The sequence below is a fragment of the Salmo trutta genome, chromosome 32, assembly GCF_901001165.1.
Source record: "Salmo trutta chromosome 32, fSalTru1.1, whole genome shotgun sequence".
NCBI classification, from domain to species: domain Eukaryota; kingdom Metazoa; phylum Chordata; class Actinopteri; order Salmoniformes; family Salmonidae; genus Salmo; species Salmo trutta.
In genome coordinates this window covers 31,626,937-31,642,681 of record NC_042988.1, presented here as the reverse complement: position 1 = coordinate 31,642,681, position 15,745 = coordinate 31,626,937, and the positions used below count along the sequence as shown (strand labels likewise).

The following is a 15,745-nucleotide window of genomic DNA, read 5'->3' as shown; positions in this document are numbered from 1 at the left end:
CAAGTCAAACAGTATTTTACCGTCATGTTTAATTATTCAAGACTCCTTTCTCTTCTCTGTGCTGGAGCTCTTTTAAGCCGTCCACCCTTGATGGGCTATCAGCAGGACAACAGACTGCGTTGTTTTCTAACCTCATCTGGATGGATCCATAATGAATTACTATGTGAATAAATATCACTGAATGACAGAAATATTGGAATAAAGTAGACTAATGAAGGCAACAAATTGTTGCTTACTGGAACCCCCAAAGTCATCCAATTGTTATAATAGGATTTGAAGCAGTAGCCTACCTGCGTGTGGTCAACTATTTCAGCACCGTTTTGCGCTCCTCTGAGACAAGCATGGGGACTGGACTTGATAAATCAATGAGATTTTTATTTTCACTGAATCTCTGTTTGGGTATTGGTTAGCCTGCAATTAAGGTGTGGAAATGTTAGGATTATTTTGCTCTTCACTCGCAATCACTTAGTAGCCTACTCCCGACCGGTCACGCTGTACAGTGCCACGGAAACCGTTTTTCTTGGAATAGAAACACCATAATATTAATCAAATTAATTAAGATACATTTCTTATTCAATCCCATGTACTATGTTCTTACAAAAAAGGTTTTAAATTCTCTAGTAATGCCAATATTAAAAACAGTCAAATGCTTCTCAAAGATGCCCTCTGGTGGTCAAACTAGCACTAACTAGCATATATGGCAACAATGGCTGACACTTAAATAACGTGCCATAGAATTCTGCCGCATCCCGCAAGCTGTCCTGCAGTACAACGCAACTTTTAAGAAGAACCACTGTATAATGTAGATAGAAACGGGGCAATCCAAGAGGTTGCAATAAAATGAATATCAAAACATAGTTTACTTTGCCCTATGTCATTATAAATTACACAGAATGAATCATTAGATTGTAGAGAACAATTGTAGAGAACAACTTGCATTTGACACTGACGAAAATACAACGTTCATTTGCTGTGACCGTTTAGACCGCACATCTGTAGGTTGTATCTCTTCCAAATTTGGTGTTGTGAGGTGTCTCCACTGGTTGGACCAGTCAAAATTCATTGGATACCTTTGTCATTTTCACCTCCAGATCCTTGGCTTTCATTGCCTATAACTATGATCAATCTACATTGAGGGGCTGTTTCTAAGGCGATTTTTAAAGGGAGAAGACTCAGAAATACACAATGAAAACAGGAACAGATTGTCTTCGTGGAGGGTGGATATTGAAATTCAGTCTTTTAGCTTTGTAAATAAATATATATTTAGGCCCCATTTTAGTTTTGTATTCAGCGGATTTCATTTAGAAAACGCCGATGTCAGTTGACGTTTGAAGTTAGCGCCGCGGAGCAGCGCCACAGAGTTCTATTGAGCAGTGACCGCTTTATGCCTGTGATGACATTCCATTCACTCTAAACATGCGAAATTCTCAGAGTAAATTGTCAGAAACCTTTTGAAACATATGTAACCGAAATTGGGTTTGGAATATTGTTTTTCTGACAATTTTCTATTGGATGGACATATTTCTATAAACCTTGAATTAATTATGCAGTCAACACACACACACACACACACACACACACACACACACACACACACACACACACACCCATCCCCGCCACACTCTCACCCCCCCCCTCTCCCTCCCTCAATAGGGAGACTTTGCCCAGGCCAGTCAGAACCTATGGACCTGCCTCAAGGCCCTGGGTCGCCCCTTACCCACCTCTCAGTTGGACCTGGCCTGTTCTGCCCTGTGGGCCCTGCTCCGCCTCTGCCTCCAGCGGCTAGGGGTGGGTCGCTGGTTGGCTGCCAGAGCCGGGGGGCTCCGCGCCAGGGGGCTCCGGGAGGATGCGTGCAAGAGCAGCCGCGACGCTGCCCTGGTCTACCACCGCCTGCACCAGCTGCACATGACCGGTAGGTGGAAACTGAACTTGGCCTGTGGCGTAAATGCTAAGGGTAGGGCTAACCTTGTCTACTCACTCTGAGACAATGTTACTAGCTAATTGATTGATATGATTTAAGTGTCATACACCTACCGGTACCCTGCCCACATGAGCTTACAAGACACTACAGAACAAAATAACATTGCTCGTTGCCAGTACAGCTACCATCTAGCCTCGCTACGCATCCGCGGCTACCATCTAGCCACGCTACGCAACCGCGGCTACCATCTAGCCACGCTACGCAACCGCGGCTACCATCTAGCCACGCTACGCAACCGCGACTACCATCTAGCCACGCTACGCAACCGCGACTACCATCTAGCCACGCTACGCAAACAGTACATTATGAACAAACTGAGCAATCTCAAATGTCCTGTCTGAAACAGAATTTAAGCCTCTCGTCCCGTAACCAGAATACCTCAGGGTTATCACCAACATGTCTCAGATCCTCATACAGAGGGCAATAAAACAAACACTAAGTGGATTTCGATTTAGATCACACAGTAGGTACATTCTCTCCTCTGCAGTACTACTGTCCAATACAGAGTTATCCACTAGCTCCCTACTCCTACACACTTTATGTAGACCTGAGAGGAATGGATACGTGTTTTCAGGAGTCTTTGTCTGAAAAACCTGTGTTTTCTGTGTTTGGCTAAACAAACTGTCCATAATCAACGTGTGGGTGTGTGCGTGCAGGTAAGCTGGGCGGTAGCCACCTGTCTGCGGTTCACATGGCTCTGAGTGCTGTAAACCTGGCAGAGTGTTCAGGCTCCTGCCTCCCCGTGGCCACGCTAGGAGAGGTCTACGTTTCCGCAGCCCTACGAGTCAAAGCCAGCCTACCCAGACTCCTTCACTTCTCCTCCGTGAGTCACCGAGTTAGGTTACCAAGTGGTGTGTGTGTGTTTGTGATAGGGGGAGATGGAGAGACTGACTGGCTATAATGTGTGTGTCTGTCTCTGTGTCTCTACCTCTGTACTCACTCCTGGTTCTCCATGTCTCTCTCCATCCCCAGCGTGTGTTCCTGAGCAGTGCCCGCCAGGCGTGTCTCTCCTCCAGTGGCAGTGTCCCCCCGGCCATGCAGTGGCTCTGTCACCCTCTGGGCCACCGCTTCTTTGTGGACGGGGACTGGGCCGTCCGCAGCACCCCCAAAGATAGCATCTACAGCCAGGCAGGGAACACAGGTCAGTACAGTAGACACACCTGCTGCACTGTCGGAACTAGAAGCACAAGCATTTCACTACACCCGCAACAACATCTGCTAAACACGTGGATGTGACCAATCCGATTTGATTTGACCACCCCACACACTGTCTGCGTCCCAAATGGCACCTTATTCCCTGGTATATTAGTGTACTACTATTGACCAGAGCCTCTCAGAAGAATGAGCATTGAGAGGCTCTACAGGTGGACAGCTTGTGTCTTTATGAAAGGAAACTCCTGTCATGGAAACTGATTATGATGAAAGCAATATGGGCAACACATATTTTCATTGTCTAAATTGGTTGCCATGACTATGCTAACCCTAATTCTTCTCTCTCTGTCTGTCTCCATAGTGGACCCTCTGGCCCAGGTGACCCAGGCCTTCAGGGAACACCTGTTGGAGAAGGCTCTGTACTGTGTGGCCCAGCCCCGGGGGGAGAAGAGCCCCAGTGATGGAGAGGGGTAGGTGCAACACACAGCCAAATAGTGTTCTCAGGTTATCTGCAGAAGTCTTAAAAATTGCCCTTATCAATCCCACAGAATTTTAGCTAGTGGTGGCTAAAGTTAGCTGAAGTTTCTAGTGGCTGTAAAAAAACATTTAAAAAGACCCATAGACTACTTTCAGGGTGTGGAGAACCATCTAACATTGAGTTGTAAAATACAGAATGTTGACTTCATTTATTCATATTTTAGGCCTTATTTTGTCTTAAATTGTCTACAATCCCTTTTTGAACAAGCCTTTTACGTGTGTGTTCTCAGGGAGAACTAATAGTCTTTTAAATACTTTTAACTAACAACAGTTGAAGTCGGAACTTTACATACACCTTAGCGAAATACATTTAAACTCAGTTTTTCACAATTCCTGACATTTAATCCTAGTAAAAATTCCCTGTCTTAGGTCAGTTAGGATCACCACTTTATTTTAAGAATGTGAAATGTCAGAATAATAGGAGAGAAAATGATTTATTTCAGCTTTTATTTCATCACATTCCCAGTGGGTCAGAAGTTTACATACACTCAAATTGTATTTGGTAGCATTGCCTTTCAATTGTTTAACTTGGGTCAAACGTTTCGGGTAGCCTTCCACAAGCTTCCCACAATAAGTTGGGTGAATTTTGGCCCATTCCTCCTGACAGAGCTGGTGTAACTGAGTCTGTTTTTATTAATTTCTTTAACCTTTATTTAGCTTGGCAAGTCAGTTAAGAACAAATTCTTAGAAACAGTGGGTTAACTGCCTATTTCAGGGGCAGAACGACCAATTTTTTTATCTTGTCAGCTCTGGGATTTGATCGTGCAACCTTTCAGTTAATAGTCCAACGCTCTAACCACTAGGCTACCTGCCGCCCCTACCTGCCGCGGTTTGTAGGCCTCCTTGCGCGCACACGCCTTTTCAGTTCTGCCCTCAAATATTCTATAGGATTGAGGTCAGGGCTTTGTGATGGCCACTCCAATACCTTGAATTTGTTGTCCTTAAGCCATTTTGCCACAACTTTGGAAGTATGCTTGGGGTCATTGTCCGTTTGAAAGACCCATTTGCGACCAAGCTTTAACTTCCTGACTGATGTCTTGAGATGTTGCGTCAATATATCCACATAATTTTCCTCCATCATGATGCCATCTATTTTGTGAAGTGCACCAGTCCCTCCTGCAGCAAAGCACCCCCACAATATGATGCTGCCACGGTGCTTCACGGTTGGGATGGTGTTCTTTGGCTTGCAAGCCTCCACCTTTTTCCTCCAAACATAACAATGGTCATTATGGCCAAACAGTTCTATTTTTGTTTCATCAGACCAGAGGACATTTCTCCAAAAAGTATGATCTTTGTCCCCATGTGCAGTTGTAAACCGTAGTCTGGATTTTTTTATGGTGGTTTAGGAGCAGTGGCTTCTTCCTTGCTGAGCGGCCTTTCAGGTTATGTCAATATAGGACTCGTTTTACTGTGGATATAGATACTTTTGTACCTGTTTCCTCCAGCATCTTCACAAGGTCCTTTGCTGTTGTTCTGGGATTAATTTGCACTTTTCGCACCAAAGTACGTTCATCTCTAGGAGACAGAACGCGTCGCCTTCCTGAGCGGTATGAAGGCTGCGTGGTCCCATGGTGTTTATACTTGCGTACTATTGTTTGTACAGATGAACGTGGCACCTTCAGGTGTTTGGAAATTGCTCCCAAGGATGAACCAGACTTGTGGAGGTCTACAATTGTTTTCTGAGGCTGATTTCTTTTGATTTTCCCATGATGTCAAGCAAAGAGGCACTGAGTTTGAAGGTAGGTCTTGAAATACATCCACAAGTACACCTCCAATTGACTCAAATTATGTCAATTAGGCTATCAGAAGGTTCAAAAGCCATGACATCATTTTCTGGAATTTTCCAAGCTGTTTAAAGGCACAGTCATCTTAGTGTATGTAAACTTCTGACCCACTGGAATTGTGATACAGTGAATTATAAGTGAACTGATCTGTCTGTAAACAATTGTTGGAAAAATGACTTGTGTCATGCACAAAGTAGATGTCCTAACCGACTTGCCAAAACTATAGTTTGTTAACAAGAAATTTGTGGAGTGGTTGAAAAACGAGTTTTAATGACTCCAACCTAAGTGTATGTAAACTTACGACTTCAACTTTAAACTGTGTGTATTCCCCAGGGAGAACTAGTAGTCTTAAATACGTTTAACTAACTAAGCTGTGTGTATTCCCCAGGGAGAACTAGTAGTCTTAAATACGTTTAACTAACTAAGCTGTGTGTATTCCCCAGGGAGAACTAGTAGTCTTAAATACCTTTAACTAACTAAGCTGTGTGTATTCCCCAGGGAGAACTAGTAGTCTTAAATACGTTTAACTAACTAAGCTGTGTGTATTCCTCAGGGAAAACTAGTAGTCTTAAATACGTTTAACTAAGCTGTGTGTATTCCTCAGGGAGAACTAATAGTCTTAAATACGTTTAACTAAGCTGTGTGTATTCCCCAGGGAGAACTAGTAGTCTTAAATACTTTTAGCTAACTAAGCTGTGTGTATTCCTCAGGGAGAACTAATAGTCTTAAATACGTTTAACTAAGCTGTGTATATTCCCCAGGGAGAACTAGTAGTCTTAAATACCTTTAACTAACTAAGCTGTGTGTATTCCTCAGGGAGAACTAATAGTCTTAAATACGTTTAACTAAGCTGTGTGTATTCCTCAAGGAGAACTAATAGTCTTAAATACGTTTAACTAAGCTGTGTGTATTCCTCAGGGAGAACTAGTAGTCTTAAATATGTTTAACTAACTAAGCTGTGTGTATTCCTCAGGGAGAACTAATAGTCTTAAATACTTTTAACTAAGCTGTGTGTATTCCTCAGGGAGAACTAATAGTCTTAAATACTTTTAACTAACTAAGCTGTGTGTATTCCTCAGGGAGAACTAATAGTCTTAAATACTTTTAACTAACTAAGCTGTGTGTATTCCTCAGGGAGAACTAGTAGTCTTAAATACGTTTAACTAACTAAGCTGTGTGTAGTCCTCAGGGAGAACTAATAGTCTTAAATACGTTTAACTAAGCTGTGTGTATTCCTCAGGGAGAACTAGTAGTCTTAAATACGTTTAACTAAGCTGTGTGTATTCCTCAGGGAGAACTAATAGTCTTTTAAATATGTTTAACTAACTAAGCTGTGTGTGTATTCCTTAGGGAGTATGCAGATGCTCTGGAGTACCTTCAGCTGTTGACTAGTGCATCAGACGCCGCCGGAGCCAACACCCAGTCCTTCGCCATCGGATCCAACATGGCTACCGTCACTGGTATGACTCCTGGCCTTATATTTATATGTCTGTATGAGTGGTCCGAGTTTCACTTCTGCAGTTCAGGCACAATACTGGGTGTCTCTCAGTTAGGGTGTACATGACAGTGTATCTGTAGTCTAAAGTGGCTTCCTCTTATCTCCTTTCTTTCAGTCACACTGATCTTCAGTAACGTGGCTATCTTCTGACATTGCTTCCACTGATCCCTGTGTTGTCAGATCAGTGCAATCAAAGACAAGGAGAGGAAGCCACTCTAGACTATTGAGATGCCCCCTCAGATAGCCTCGCTCGTTTCAGCACCTCTCCCTCTCTCGCTCATTTTCTCTGAGAGGAGATGGGAGGTTAAAAGGCGTTGTCCTTTGCAGCGTTCCATCTACCAGTCCTGTCAAGCCTCTAATCATCTTGAAGAAGTAGCTAGAGAAGGAAGAGCTTTTGAAAGGAGACTTTCTTGGCATGGTGTTAGATTACCCAGTCAGCATAGCTGTCTCTGTGTGTGAGTGTGCATTTGATTGAATGTGATTTATTAGGATCCCCGTTAGTCGACGCCAATAGGAGCTATTCTTACTGGGGTACGACATATAACCAAAAATACATTACAGACAAAAGACTTTACATTTTAAACTGTGTGTGTGTGTGTGTGCGTGCGTGCGCATCTATCAGTTACACATACGTCAGTACATACACACAACAAGTAGGTCACATGGGGGAGAGCCGTTTTTTTATTTCACCTTTATTTAACCAGAAAGGCCAGTTGAGAACAAGTTCTCATTTACAACTGCGACCTGGCCAAGATAAAGCAAAGCAGTGCGACACAAACAACAACACAGAGTAACACATGGAATAAACAAGCGTACAGTCAATAACACAATAGAAGCAAATTAAGACTGGAGTGATAGATGAGCAGATTATGATGTGCAAGTAGAAATACTTGCACATCATAATGAGGTGTTGGCTTTGGGGATGACCAGTGAGATATACCTGCTGGAGCGCGTGCTACGGGTGGGTGTTGTTATCGTGGCCAGTGAGCTGAGATATGGCGGCGCTTTACCTAGCAAAGACTTTTATAGATGACCTGGAGCCAGTGGGTCTGGCGACGAATATGTAGCGAGGGCCAGCCGACTAGAGCATACAGATCGCAGTGGTGGGTGGAACCTACACTGTTACACATGCACTCATGGCTCTGTATAATACTGTATGTTTCCTAGAATTTGTCTTGGACCTGGGGACTGTTAAAAGACCCCTGGTATCATGTCTGGTGGGGTAAGTGTGTGTGTCTGTCAGTGCGGTGTCTAAGTTGACTATGCAAACAATTTGGAATTTCCAACACATTCATATTTATTATAAAAACTCTTAGCCAAGAGAGACTGGCGGACAGACGTCTCCCCATCTTTACAACCATTGAATCTATATGTTTTGACCCTGATAGTTTACAATCTAAGGTAACACCAAGTAATTTAGTCTCCTCAACTTGTTCAGCAGCCACACCATTCATTACCAGATTCAGCTGAGGTCTAGAACTTCGGTAATGATTTGTACCAAATACAATGCTCTTAGTTTAAGAGACCACTTTATTATTGGCCACCCATTCCAAAATTGACTGCAACTCTGTTAAAAGTTTCAGTGACTTCATTAGCTGTGGTTTCTGATGCGTATATGGTTGAATCATCAGCATACATGGACACACATGCTTTGTTTAATGCCAGTGGCAGGTCATTGGTAAAAATAGAAAAGAGTAGAGGGCCTAGAGAGCTGCCCTGCGGTACACCACACTTTACATGTTTTACATTCTAGAAGCTTCCATTAAAGAAAACACTCTGAGTTCTATTAGAGATGTAGCTCTGAATTCATGATATGGCAGAGGGTGAAAAGCCATAACACATACATTTTCTCAACAGGTTATGGTTAATAATATCGAAGGCTGTACTGAAATCTAACAGTAGAGCTCCCACAATCTTCTTCTTATATATTTCTTTCAACCAATCATCAGTCATTTGTGTCAGTGGAGTACGTTTTGAGTGCCATTCTCTATAAGCATGCTGAAAGTCTGTTGTTAATTTGTTTATTTGGTCAAACGCAATTTTTTCCAACAGTTTGCTAAGTGCTGGCAGGAAGCTGATAGGTCTGCTGTTAGAAGCAGTAAAGGCCGCTTTACCACTCTTGGGTAGCGGAATGACTTTGGCTTCCCTCCAGGCCTGAGGACAAAGACTTTCCTCTAGGCTCAGAGTAAAGATATGACAGATAGGAGTGGCTATAGAGTCAGCTACCATCTTCAGTAGCTTTCCATTTGTATTTTTTATTTAACCTTTATTTAACTAGGCAAGTCAGTTAAGAACAAATTCTTATTTACAATGACAGCCTACCATCTAAGTTGTCAATGCCAAGAGGTTTGACATTATTGATCAATGACAATCATTTTCCCACCTCTCCCACACTAACTTTACAAAATTCAAACTTACAATGCTTTTCTTTCAGTATTGTTTTTTTTATGCATGAGTTCGATGGCTCACTATTCGTTGTTGGCATTTCCTGCCTAAGTTTGCCCACTTTGCCAATGAAGTAATCATTAAAATAATTGGCAACATCAAATGGTTTTGTGATGAATCAGCCATCTGATTTGATGAAAGCTGTTTTGGCCCAATGTTAAGCATAGGAGGTCTTCTCCCTTGGAGAGATGTGGCTATCAGTATAGCTGCAGTATTAGCAGGTTGTGACCATGCCAGAGGGGGAACAGATTGAAACTCAGGTCGTCATCACCAGCTGGATTTGATCATGTGTGAAACGGAGAGAGATAAAGAAAGGGATAGTGTCTGTGTTTCAGCATGTCTGGATAGTCCCAAATAGATGGTTTGTAGATTGATGTTCTAAAACTGTCAACATCATGTCAACTAACTATCCTCTAACCTTCAACCTACATTTAAAACTAAACTCTTCCCTAATATTAACCCTAGGCCTCAACCAAAACGTAACCCTTGCCCTTACCCTAAACCTAACCCCAGCAAGCTGTTGTGTATCAACAGAGTTACAGTTGATATCTCTAGATCAGCTATAGGAACTATCCAAATAATAACCTGTCTCTGTGTGTATTTTATTTGACATCTGTCTGTCTGTGTCTGTAAACCTTATCTGGGACCTCCAGGCTGTGACCTTCATTCCAAATGGTGGTCGTCGGTTGCCGTGGTGATCATTAACTGGCTCCAAGGAGACGACGCAGCGGCCGAGAGACTGTACCCCGCCGCCGAGCACCTGCCCCGTAGTCTACAGACTGCAGAGTGAGTGTACACACACACACACACACACACACACACACACACACACACACACACACACACAGCCGAGGGACTGTACCCCGCCGCCGAGCACCTGCCCCGTAGTCTACAGACTGCAGAGTGAGTGTACACACACACACACACACACAGCCGAGGGACTGTACCTCGCTGCCGAGCACCTGCCCCGTAGCCTACAAATCAAATCAAATCAAATTTATTTATATAGCCCTTCGTATATCAGCTGAAATCTCAAAGTGCTGTACAGAAACCCAGCCTAAAACCCCAAACAGCAAGCAATGCATGTGAAAGAGGCACGGTGGCTAGGAAAAACTCCCTAGGAAAAACTCCCTAGAAAGGCCAAAAACCTAGGAAGAAACCTAGAGAGGAACCAGGCTATGAGGGGTGGCCAGTCCTCTTCTGGCTGTGCCGGGTGGATATTATAACAGAACATGGTCAAGATGTTAAAATGTTCATAAATGACCAGCATGGTAAAATAATAATAATCATTGTAGTTGTCGAGGGTGCAACAAGCACGTCCGGTGAACAGGTCAGGGTTCCGTAGCCGCAGGCAGAACAGTTGAAACTGGAGCAGCAGCATGGCCAGGTGGACTGGGGACAGCAAGGAGTCATCATGCCAGGTAGTCCCGAGGCATGGTCCTAGGGCTCAGGTCCTCCGAGAGAAAGAAAGAAAGAGAGAAAGAGAGAATTAGAGAGAGCATATTTAAATTCACACAGGACACCGGATAAGACGAGAATACTCCAGATGAAACAGACTGACCCTAGCCCCCCGGCACATAAACTACTGCAGCATAAATACTGGAGGCTGAGACAGGAGGGATCAGAAGACACTGTGGCCCCATCCGATGATACCCCCGGACAGGGCCAAACAGGAAGGATATAACCCCACCCACTTTGCCAAAGCACAGCCCCCACACCACTAGAGGGATGTCTACAACCACCAACTTACCGTCCGAAGACAAGGCCGAGTATAGCCCACAAAAATCTCCGCCATGGCATAACCCAACCCAGACTGCAGAGTGAGTGTGTACACACACACACACACACACACACACACACACACACACACACACAGCCGAGGGACTGTACCTCGCCGCCGAGCACCTGCCCCGTAGTCTACAGACTGCAGAGTGAGTGTACACACACACACACATACACACACACACACACACACACACACACACACACACACACACACACAGCCGAGAGACTGTACCAAGCTGTAGTAGAACATGCCAGAGTGACATACAGACATCCCCCCCACACACACACACTTCCCCAGTTCTTCTCCACCACCTTTCTGAAAGGGTTTTTCATGTGTCCTCAGGAGTCCGTTGCCCAGGGCGTGTTTGAACACGTTTCGAGCGGTGCGAGCCATGCTGACCAAACCAGAGAACTGTCAGCTGAGTCTGAGCCACAGTGAGAAGGCCAGCGGTCTGCTGAGAGACAGCCTCAACCTGGGACCACACTGTCACAGCAGCAGCCTAGACAAGGTACACTCACACACTCACGCACGCACGCACGCGCCCACACACACGCACACACGCACACACTCACACACACCCGCACGCACGCACACAGCAGCTATGGCCAGAGCTGTGGTGCATTGTAGTTGCATTGCATGTGTCTCTCAGCTGGGTGCAATGTTCCTGCAGTGCAAGACAGAGCTGGGCCCCATACAGCACAATGTTCCTGCAGTGCAAGACAGAGCTGGGCCCCATACAGCACAATGTTCCTGCAGTGCAAGACAGAGCTGGGCCCCATACAGCACAATGTTCCTGCAGTGCAAGACAGAGCTGGGCCCCATACAGCACAATGTTCCTGCAGTGCAAGACAGAGCTGGGCCCCATACAGCACAATGGACAGGAGACATCAATACACCCCGACACACTGTTACTGCCTTTCAAACTAATGTCACTTTCAATACGCACACCATAAGGTTTGCTTCTCTGTCTCTCTGTCTTTCTCTCTCGGTCTCTCTGTCTCTCTCTGTCTCTGTCTGTCTCTCTCCCCAGGTGGTCCAGTTGCTGCTGTGTGACCTGCTGCTGGTGATGCGGACCAACGTGTGGCGTCTGCAGCAGAGCTCCAGTCCCGGGGGTCTCTCCATGCAGGCCTCCCCGGCCGAGCTACACGGCTTCCAGCAGGACCTCTCCTCCCTCAGGAAGCTGGCCCAGAGCTTCAGGCCCGCCATGCGCAGGGTAGGACGTGCAGGAAGACATACACATGTAGACACGGGCACATACATGTATATGGACACAGGTAGATAGAGGTAGATTTCTGACTTATCACTCATCAAACACTTTTCTCTCTCCTCTCCTCACTCTCTCCCTCAGTTGTTTCTTCATGAGGCAACCGCCAGGCTGATGGCTGGGGCCAGTCCCACGCGAACACATCAGCTCCTGGACCGTTCGCTCAGACGCAGAGCCACCCCCGGAGCCAAGACGGGTAACTGCAGAGAGGGTTTTTTTGTAGTTTGCGTGTGTGAGAAAGGTTGGAAGTTCTGTGGGTTTTGTGTGCCCTTTTTCAAGCCTTTAATAATGAGGCAGAAAGGGACACGGATGCGATATGAGTGTTGTTATCTGTGTAGTATCCCTCTCTGTGTCCCCCACAACTCACGTTTGTGTGTGTGCGTGCGTGCGTGCGTGTGTGCGTGTGTGTGCGTGCGTGTGTGTGTGATTCTACAGAGGAGTGTGAGATGCGTCCTGGCCAGAGGGAGCAGGCTGAGGCGGTGATGTTGGCGTGTCGCTACCTGCCCCCCTCCTTCCTGTCGGCACCGGGCCAGCGGGTGGGCATGCTGGCGGATGCAGCCCGGACATTGGAGAAGCTGGGGGACAAGCGCACCCTCCATGACTGCCAGCAGATGATCATTAAGCTGGGCAGCGGCACCACTGTCACCTCTGCCTAGACTATACAGAGCGAGGCAGAGAGACCAGCCCCCCCCCCACACACACACATGGATGAAGGAGGTTTTTGGCATTTGGCCTGCAGCTGACGAACAGACATACAGACAGTCTAACTAGACATTGAGAATCATATCAGGCGTACAGACAGACGAATAAACACACCTGACAGTTACCTGCCATTAGTTTCAAATCACCTGTCAGTAGACAGCTCTCAGAGTGACAGTTTAGCAGGGGAGGACTTCACCCCAGTAAGGTGTTGCTATTGACATTGTTGACATGATCTGTCATGTAAGCTAGTCATCATCCACCAGGATATATAGGTTCACATTTCTGTTTCTTTTCTATTCCCCTGCATGAAATGCACTGTAGTGGCGGAGTGTGTCCACTGGGTGGGGTTCTGGCGCCGTCTGCAGGACTGTGAAGGTGTGATGGCTGGGAGTGTGTGTGTGTGTGTGTGCGAGAGAAGGGGAAAGGTTTTTACCTGCAGTTATACACTACTAGCCCCATGTTTTGATTGGACGATGCACCTTACAAAGCGAAGCACTCTTGTGATTGGTGTGTTTAGAGAGTGGCTGTCTCTGATTGGCTGCGGTGGGAGGAGCAAACTGCGTTGGGACAGACTGGTCTTTTTGAGGAGCACAACATTTCAGAAAAAAATAGAAATATATCGTGTAGAGCAGACGGGTTTCTCTATCATGTTGAAAAGAGGACCATGACAGATCTATACATTGTTTCTATCTGCGATGGTCTGAAATGTTGCATCTCTGTCACATCTTTTAATCTGCACTGGCCCAGAGGGGCTGTATTTGAGGAGTTCTGTAATATTGTGGCTTTTCCTTTTCATATTATTTTCTTTGTTGCTGTGTATATATTTTACAGTGTATTTATAATCTGTCTGAGATTTGTTCTGTTGATCAGTATTTCCATTGTCCGGGTGATCATTATTACTTTCCACCCTCATTGTGTAGCATAGGCAGAGGCTTGGGGTCCAATGGGGAGTATGGATGCGTCCCAAATGGCACCCTATTCTCTATATAGTGCACTACTTCCTATGGACCCTAGTCAAAAGTAGTGCACCACAAAAGGGAATAGGGTGCCATTTGGTATGTGTTACTTACCAACTATGGCAACAAACATAGGTTAAGTGTATCAAAAAAGGGGACAGTGTCCATGTGCTTTTGTGGCAAAGGAGGGTCAAAGACCATTCAATATTGTCATCAGACTCATGTGAGCGTTTGCACTATTGCGCAAGGTGTGTGCTGCCATTATGATGATATCAGAAAGAGTTGGAGGTGTTGAGTCCTCGAGCGATAGGCTCCAGTCTAGGGTTGAGCAGCCGGGCTACCCATAACAGAACATTGACTTTAATGGGAATGTCCATTCTAGTAATTATATTTCTATCGTGGTGACCCCCCCCCCCCTCCCCAAAGTCACTCCGTTCAAGACCAATAGCTTACAAATGAGTCTCATCTAGTATTTCTAGATCTCATGATTTAATATACTCTTGTTAATATTATCTCTTCTTCAAAAGAAGGCCTGTAGCGAGGCTGCCACACCCTCCTGTAGTCAGGCCTCTGGGTCCTGTTCATTAGGCCCCAAATGGAAGAAAATGGGTTGTTCTTGTCCAATAAGAAACTGTAATTTTTGTTTTCCGTTGCAAAACGTTTTTAAAACGTGTGCTCCTTTTGAACAGGACCCATATGTTAAAAAGAGAGAGTGAAAGAGTTGTGTGTATGTGTACAACCCTGTTCCAGAACCACAGTTGTTGTTTTCAGAAGACTGTAAAACCCGTTTTGGTTCTTTAGCATGCTTTTGTTGTTTATCCCAGGACATGCTAGTTTGTAATGGTGTATCATTGTAAATGACTGACTGAGGGACACTGGACTGATGATTCCTTCCCAGTGTGTTGGGTCAGTCTGTGGTGTGACTGTTAAATCATCACAACCACATCTCAACATGTAGTGTTATTATGTTTCTTAATCAACATATTCTTTCCTTCCCTGGCTTTCTACTTCTTTGCTCATTGGTTTATTCCTGGATATGTAAATAAAAATACAATTTTGTAACGAAATGCCTCGGGGTCTCTTGTGGTGCTTTGATGGGGGGGGAGAGAGGGGGGGGAGAGAAACTGAAACTATTGAACTGTTGCTAGCCCTAATCCCTGATCCTACAAGAAAATCCTGATGTGCCCTTGAGCAAGGCACTTAACCCTAATTGCTCCAGGGTCACTGTTGATAATGGCAGATCCTGGCTGTGACCCCACTCTCCGAGGGTGTCTCAGGGAGCCAGACCCTGGCTGTGACCCCACTCTCCGAGGGTGTCTTAGGGAGCCAGACCCTGGCTGTGACCCCACTCTCCGAGGGTGTCTCAGGGAGCCAGACCCTGGCTGTGACCCCACTCTCCGAGGGTGTCTCAGGGAGCCAGACCCTGGCTGTGACCCTACTCTCCGAGGGTGTCTCAGGGAGCCAGATCCTGGCTGTGACCCCACTCTCCGAGGGTGTCTTAGGGAGCCAGATCCTGGCTGTGACCCCACTCTCCGAGGGTGTCTTAGGGAGCCAGACCCTGGCTGTGACCCCACTCTCCGAGGGTGTCTTAGGGAGCCAGATCCTGGCTGTGACCCCACTCTCCGAGGGTGTCTTAGGGA

At 45.7% G+C, this 15,745-nt stretch overlaps 1 protein-coding gene and 1 long non-coding RNA gene across 6 annotated transcripts in view; both read left to right on the top strand.

The window, feature by feature from the left end:
* The window catches only part of LOC115171701 (sterol regulatory element-binding protein 1), a 37,546-nt gene extending 23,788 nt beyond the window's left edge, over positions 1–13,758 (top strand). For all 5 annotated transcript variants that reach the window (XM_029728751.1, XM_029728753.1, XM_029728752.1 and 2 more), the window contains 10 exons: positions 1,654–1,912; positions 2,638–2,804; positions 2,954–3,122; positions 3,495–3,603; positions 6,805–6,914; positions 10,051–10,183; positions 11,526–11,691; positions 12,214–12,396; positions 12,532–12,643; positions 12,883–13,758. In XM_029728751.1, the coding sequence (XP_029584611.1) occupies positions 1,654–1,912; positions 2,638–2,804; positions 2,954–3,122; positions 3,495–3,603; positions 6,805–6,914; positions 10,051–10,183; positions 11,526–11,691; positions 12,214–12,396; positions 12,532–12,643; positions 12,883–13,103 (1,629 nt within the window). In that variant the 3' untranslated portion in view covers positions 13,104–13,758. The remainder of the gene's footprint in view (positions 1–1,653; positions 1,913–2,637; positions 2,805–2,953; positions 3,123–3,494; positions 3,604–6,804; positions 6,915–10,050; positions 10,184–11,525; positions 11,692–12,213; positions 12,397–12,531; positions 12,644–12,882) is intronic.
* A 5-nt stretch (positions 13,759–13,763) lies between these two features.
* LOC115171702 (uncharacterized) lies at positions 13,764–15,172 on the top strand. The gene is made up of 2 exons (XR_003871234.1): positions 13,764–14,775; positions 14,819–15,172. It is a non-coding gene; the product is annotated as an uncharacterized LOC115171702 (long non-coding RNA).
* Positions 15,173–15,745: the final 573 nt, after the last annotated feature.